At 31.3% G+C, this 7,461-nt stretch overlaps 1 protein-coding gene across 5 annotated transcripts in view; it reads left to right on the forward strand.

Annotated features, from left to right (window-relative positions):
• Cbs (Cystathionine beta-synthase) overlaps nt 1-2,056 on the forward strand; it is a 39,908-nt gene extending 37,852 nt beyond the window's left edge. For all 5 annotated transcript variants that reach the window (XM_075365914.1, XM_075365917.1, XM_075365913.1 and 2 more), the window contains exon 8: nt 1,834-2,056. In XM_075365914.1, coding sequence (XP_075222029.1) covers nt 1,834-1,991 — 158 coding nt within the window. In that variant the 3' untranslated portion in view covers nt 1,992-2,056. The remainder of the gene's footprint in view (nt 1-1,833) is intronic.
• Nucleotides 2,057-7,461: the final 5,405 nt, after the last annotated feature.

Raw genomic sequence — 7,461 nt, forward strand, 5'->3', positions numbered from 1 at the left:
CTGCAATGAGTCATGCTTTCTCTTGCACAGGTCATGATGCTGCTATATCATGCAGTGCATCATAAGTTGCAAAAGCAGCAGCCATTCTTATAATTTTATCAAAAAGATAAAAAAACATATTCTAAAATAAAATTAACTTATACTTTGTCGCGATCTGTTGTGCTGTGTTTGTTATCTATATTTTAACAAATACATAAGTAACAGTTTTTTAAATTTTATAATTTGAATTTCTATCAAAAAGTTTTATGGAATATATTGCTTTCAATACCAGTCAAGAAAAGAAAAATTCATGACGAGGGAAGAAAATTTCAAGAAAAAAGGGAGTTGAATTATTTTTTTATGGAAGTGAACAATAAAATTATATGCTTAATTTGTGACAATTATTAGTTTTTCTAAAGAATACAATATTAAACTGTATTTTTACACTAACCACTAGGAACGTATTCTGGTTTCAAAGGAAAAATAAGAGAAGAAAGATTGAAAATGAAATCACTTCACAGTCAGCACAAATATTTGTAAAATTCATAAAAGTAATAAATCAGTAGTAAGAGCAAGTTATAAAATAAGCTATTTGTTGCCAAAATATTTAGAATCATTCTCAGATGGTTCATTAATCAAAGAATGTATGATAAAAGTGAATGGAATTATATGTCCAGAAAAAATGCTGTCACTTCACAATATTTCATTATAAAGAAATACAGTGATAGAGAAAATTAGTGAAATGAGTTAATATCAGTTTAAAACTTAAGAATATATCTACAAAAATCCTGTTCTCTTCAGTTGCAATTGATGAAAGAACAGGTACACAAGATGCTGCTCAAGATGTACGTTTTTGTGGTTGCGATAATAACATGAGGATCACCGAAGAATCATTTGAAGTTATCTTAGAACTACAACTAGCGAAAATATTTTTGATGCTCTGAGGAGCATTGTAGAAAAGTAAGCTTCCACTTGACAGACTTGTGTCTGTAAGAACCAGTAGTGCTAAATCAATACGAGTGAAAATCAAGGATTTATGTCAAGATTGAAAAAGAAATTACTAGTCGAGTACCCAGATAAACCAAAAACCATAACTTTCTACTGCCTTATTCATCAGCAAGTTCTGTGTTTAAAACTATTAAAAGTGTACAATATATTGAAAACCGTAACAAAAACAATCAACTTTATCTGAGCAAGAGCACTCTACTATCGGCAGTTTACTTAAGATTTAAAATCTGAATTCAAAGATCTTCCTTATTATATAGAAGTTTGATGGTTACCATGCCACAAAGTTTTAAAGATTCTATATGCTTTTGAAGGAAGTAACTGTTTTTCTTGAAATGAAAATGTATCAGTTATAAAAAATCCTTTGTGGGTTAAGGAAATAGCATGTTTAACTGACATTGCAAGTCACCTCAATAAATCTTAATATTACATTGCAAGTTAAAAATTAATTAATAATGATTATATACAGCAATTGCAAGTTTTTGTATAAAAAGTAATGTTTAAAAATTATTTTAATAAAGACATTTTTAACATTTTCATGTGTGAACAGTTAAAAACCCAGAATGAAAACTGCTCATTCTCAAGAGAGAAATGAGTTTGACACCCCTGATGTACAGATCAAAATATTTTTCCTTTAAGTTTAAAAGAGCAGACATACAAGTAGGAGCGGTAAAATTCAGTGTTTGTCCGTGGAAAGTATGGATACTTTAATTAACAAATAAAATAAACAAAAAAATGGTTTTTATTATTTGTAAATGGTTATATGAATGTTTCTCTTAAATACTTTATTTTTAATAACTTGGTGGCATAACTCATTATTTATGTTTTATATTTCTTATAATTTTATAGGTGGTAGCAGTGGTGGTATTATGGTGGGAGCGCTCAAGGCTGCAGCTCATTTAAAACCAGGTCAACGTTGTGTTGTTGTACTTGCAGACAATATCAGAAATTACATGAGCAAATTTGTTACTGATGAATGGATGAAAGAAAGAGGATTTCAGGTGTAATGTCAGTTTTACATTGTGGTGGAAACATTTATATGTTAATAAATATTTCAATATTGGCTTATATATTTCAGTTGTTTAAATGGGTTAACATATTTTTTACCTGATCAGAATTGATATTTCTTTTTTTTACGATCGGGTTTTCAGAAGTACTTATGTCGTTTTTTTAGTTTGATTGTGTAGTTTTAAGTAATATTATAATACTTGCAAAAGAACCACTTAATGCACTTTGTTGCTGCCATAACAACAAAACAAATCCTTTATATGAATCTGCAGCCAGTCAAAGTATTCTTATGTGCTATTGTGCCTGCATATGCTATGTACATAAGACATGTAAATAGTGAATTCTGCATTAGAAAATATTCAAATGAAGTGTATAGTTTTCATTATAGTTACATTCCTCTGTGATTAAATATCTTAATCATGCAAAACATTCTTTCATCAGTTATTTGTGATCTCCAAAATTCAAATTCTTACAAAGTATACAACATTTTTCAGTAAATTTCAAAAATGTTAAAATTAATGTATTTTAAGCACTTCTAGCTTTATGAATATTATGCTACTTTAAAGAACATAAGGATTCAAAGAACACAAGGAATTTTTTTTACTTGAAAATATAGAATTTTAATACTTACATTTACTTTTATCTCTCATACAGCATGGCATAAACCTCATATTAACTACGTTATGACTAATAACCTCACAGGGCTCTTGTATCTGACTGTCAATTGTGTTTCATATCTAAATAATATCCCATGATAATTTTTTATAAAAGGTTATGGTATGCAATCATCCATTTGATACACCTTGGTATTACCTCAAAAAGATACCTTACTGATATATACCTCAAAAATTTTCATTACTGATAAGTAATGAAAATTTAAGCAATACAAAATTCACCTGTTGACATATCGTATAACTATTCTATATGGAATTTTAAAGAAATATTCATTAATTTGAACATTTTCCATTAATGGACAGCATTTTTAAAACTTCATAAAAAGGGGCAAACATTCTTGTTTCATCTCACATTCACCAGCATAAGGGTACCTCACAAGTTTTTAATCATGATTTGCTATACATTTATTTTTAATTTCATTCTTCAGTCACAGTTTTCTTTTTTAAGAAATCGTGTATAAGTGCAATGGAGTACACTCATAATTGATTGATGAAATAATTTATGTATAAGGGTCAGTCAGATATAAATCGTACTTCTGTTTTTAATATTTATTAGTACAGAATAAAAATACAAAACTTATTTATAGCTAGCTAGCTGTTCTACATAGTCATAGATCTACACATTTTTCCCAACGTGAGGAGCTTGTGGATCCCTTTGCATAACAAATTTGAGAACATGTCGCAAGCTAAATTGTGCACTAATTTCTTGTTGCTCTGAAACTAATGTCCTCCCAGTGCCTCCTTCAATGATCCAAACAAAAAGAGGGATAAATCTTGGCTGTAAGGGGACATATTTACAATGTTATGAAAACTATCCATGTCATATAGAACCAATGGGTATTCATGCCTGGTGTTTACTGTACCTTTTAAATTTTGACACACCTATTTTCACAACCTATCCCTGTTTATATCCTCCATGGAGACTTGACCGAATAAATTTTAATTATGACCTCAACATATATAATATAAAATCAAAAATTCCTATCATCTGTCAGCAAATGTTTTACCAATTTCTATCTAAAACAAACCCAGATGTAGTTGTATACACAGATGGGTTGAAACAATGATACTGTTGTATGCGCTTTTGTTGTAAATGACATAACCTAAATGTTCAGTCTACCTGCTATTACAAGTGTCTACAATGCTGAACTGTATCCCATCATTAAGGTTTTGAAAATCTTTAACCCAAAATACTGTCTTATCCTTATTTATAGCGATTCATGTAGTGCACTCAAGCTTTAGCAGATTTGTATTTTAGTCATCCTATCATCACCAAAATTCATAATTCAATCACTAAGTTGAATCATCACAACATATAAGTGAGTTTCTACTGATCCCTAGCCATGTGGGAATCCCAGATAATGAATGTGTGGATTCCGCTGCTAAAGACGCATGTAGCCAATCGTCTTTCACCACTCATTACTATTGATTTTATTAATTCTATTAAACACATGCTTAGAGGAAGATGGCAGGGTGACTGGACTACTGTAGTAGATAATAAACTCCGATACATCAAGGATAGTGCGCTACCATGGAACTCTTCAAATCTGGAATAACCATAGACAGGCGGTTATTATTTGCCGTTTATAAATAAGGTAAACTAATCATACATAGACACCTAATGACTGATATCGTTTGAATTCACTACAGCTGCCAAGTAATGATACGTCACATCCTTGTGGATTATGTGCAACATAAATCTCCTAAATTAGGAGATAACATTCAAGATATTCTGGGAAACAATACGATGATGCTACCGATATTTTATTTCTTAAGACCATGACAATTTAATAATTATTGAAATATGTATTTCTTTTGTAATATTGTATTTTGTTTGTTCCGAGTGATGATAACAAAATGTGTAAAATAAGGTGTAAAATCCTTATTTTACACCTTCAAAGGGGACGTTCTAAGGTTTCCCAGTAAATTTCTTCCAGTTTATCCTGAGTGCTAATGGCTGTGTGAGGCCTGGCATTGTGAAGGAGAATCTCATCTCTGATTGGGTGGTGGTGCCCTTTGTTCCTATGCAGCTTTTACTTAGTCTAAGACCTGCAGTACTCCTTTACAGGGAATTGGATTGGCTCTTCATTCCATTGCCAATATGAATTGGCAATGGAATGGAGAAAATTGGTGAATATGGACTTGCCAATTTTAACTTAGGAGTGTAGTGATGGCGGCCCATATTTCATCTATGACTTTGATACAAAAATTTAAAAAAAACGTTTTTCCTCTTTGAAATCAATTCAGTAGCCTTTGGTAAATTTCCTGTTGGCTCCATTTCTGATTTTAGGTCAAAAGTCTTGTACTTTTGTAGAACCAAGTACTTTGTGATAATGAAATGTGCACTTTTGTGACATCCCCACATCCAAAGCAATTTTTATCAACCATAAAATGCTGATTTTCTTCAATGGTCACCGATCAGTTAAATGTTGTCATCTTTTACACTTGTCCTTGAACACCTATTTTACTCATTTTTTACTGTATTGTGCATCCTTTAAAACTGTTGGCCTAGTCGTAGACTTGGGTTTGTAATATCATATCCCCAAACTCCACAAAATCTAGTCAAAATTTCTGAGGGTTTGATGCCTTTATTTGTGAGAAACTTCATGATAAGTTGCACAACTGACAATGGAACCTCCTGCTCTGACCAGAGAGGTGAGAATGCTGAGGTGGCTAGAGCATTAATCCACTCTTCATGTCTCTGTTGCCACTAACCTCTGCACCATCCCACTCATATTTGTGTGATAGCCGTGAAGACAAAAATCCAGTTTATTTTACCTTCTTATCAACAATACAGTAATGCTGATTTTTTTTTTTTTTTTTATGTACAATGTTGTAGAATTCATGCCTCCTCAGTCTATGTGTCCCTATAAGTCAGAGCATTTAACAAAAGTGACTGCCAAGATGTTTATTTGTTTTTAAATATATTTTTTTTTAAAGAAAAGGTTACAACTCAAATCCTAAGAGAAAAGATGAAAAATTTTCAATAAAAGGGTTTATTTCTTTAAATGCAATGCTTTTTGAGAACTACACAAATAAATGTATACCATTTCTGTACTGAACGGGTGAAGCAGATAAAAAACACTTAAATTTTTATGGATTTTTTTATTTCATAACGTCCCTGATCATTGGTCAAGAGAAATAAAAACAAAGCACCATTTTAAAATGGGAGAGTTTGACTTTTGGTCTTGAAAATCAACTTAAGTTTTTAATTTCTTTATTAATTCAGGAAAAAACTTTTCAAAAATATAAAGCAAAGGAAGATCTTTTTATATCTAAAATATTCTCTTTCGAATGATCTATTTTTATTATTTTATTTTTTAAATATATAAGAAACTACTAATTATTTTTTAAATACTGTCAAAAAGACAGCACAATTAAAAAAATATTTCCAAGCCAGTGTACTTGCGTGTTACCACTATGCACTTGCATGTTACCAATATAGAGTACAGTAAGAGGCAGGTTGAATGCATGTCCTAGTAAAGTCAGTTATTTTTACACAAATTTGAATTCTAGATTGTGGATACCAGTGTTCTTTTGTGGTTGGGTTTCAATTAACCACACATCTCAGGAATGGTCGAACTGAGGAGACCATAACAAGACTACACTTCATTTACACTCATACACATTATCCTCTGAAGAATTATCTGAATGGTAATTACCGGAGGCTAAACAGGAAAAAGAAAGGTTGAATGCACAAAATTTCAAGTTAATGATGATTTACAGTTTTGTTTATGAAAACCAGGTTTTTACAGAATTTATTTAAGCTGGTGAATATAAAACTATTTCTCAATAATAATAATAAATTATATCCCATTTCTGATAAAGATACCCCAGCCAAATTGTGGACAAGATTAGCAACTCACAAATTTGTGTGTTATGTCCTTTAAAGGTGTCTGCTTGGGTAGGTTTTTATATGTTTTAATACCTTCTTGCTTCTTTCTCGCATCCTTCTTTGAGGGTTGTTCTGAAGGTTTTGGTTAGATGTAAATTGGGTTCGTGCTGATGATGTAAATTTGTCTACAGATTTACACAATGACAATCTGTATACAAAATGCACTTACTTGACTAAGCACATACTTGGTATTTGTTTGCAGTTACATAATAAATATATAAAAACCCAACCTGGAACTGAAATGTTTGCAGGTAAACCCTCTAAAACATATGTACATAAATTTGCTACTATATCCAATAATCCAGCTCAACATTTACAAATAACATGTTAAATTTTGATATAGGTTTTGTTATTACATGTTTTTCTTAATGTGTGTGTTGCAATCTGTTGAACTAGTGAAACCTCTCCCCACAGTCCAGTGAGGTGAGTATGATTTGTATGAGGTCTGTTCAGAAAATAACTGAACATTTTTAATTATATACCAACAGAGATATTTATTGACACGTGGTTGGCAGCTATTGTGTTCCGCATAACCTCCTCTGTAACCATATGTTCTTGGATTACTGGTATACCATTTTGTTTTCATGATATTGTCATTTGAGTGCAATGTATTTAAGTGTTAGTAGCGATTTTCAGGAGAAATGATATAAAATAAAAATTTGCACGTAACTAGGGAAAACTTTTACAGTAACATTTTACTGTAAAAATTAAGCTTTAGAAACAAGCTTATGGAGATGATCCTCTGGGTCATTGACAATATAAAGAATGGTTTTCATGATTTGATTTAAAAGTGGTCGTCAGTCAATTGAAGATGACCCTCAACCAGGAACCTTCAAATTACATTGGTGACACCCACATTCAGAAAATCAACGATGTGGTGCATGCAAATTGCTGACTGAC

Source organism: Lycorma delicatula, chromosome 5 (assembly GCF_047948215.1).
Source record: "Lycorma delicatula isolate Av1 chromosome 5, ASM4794821v1, whole genome shotgun sequence".
Lineage (NCBI taxonomy): Eukaryota > Metazoa > Arthropoda > Insecta > Hemiptera > Fulgoridae > Lycorma > Lycorma delicatula.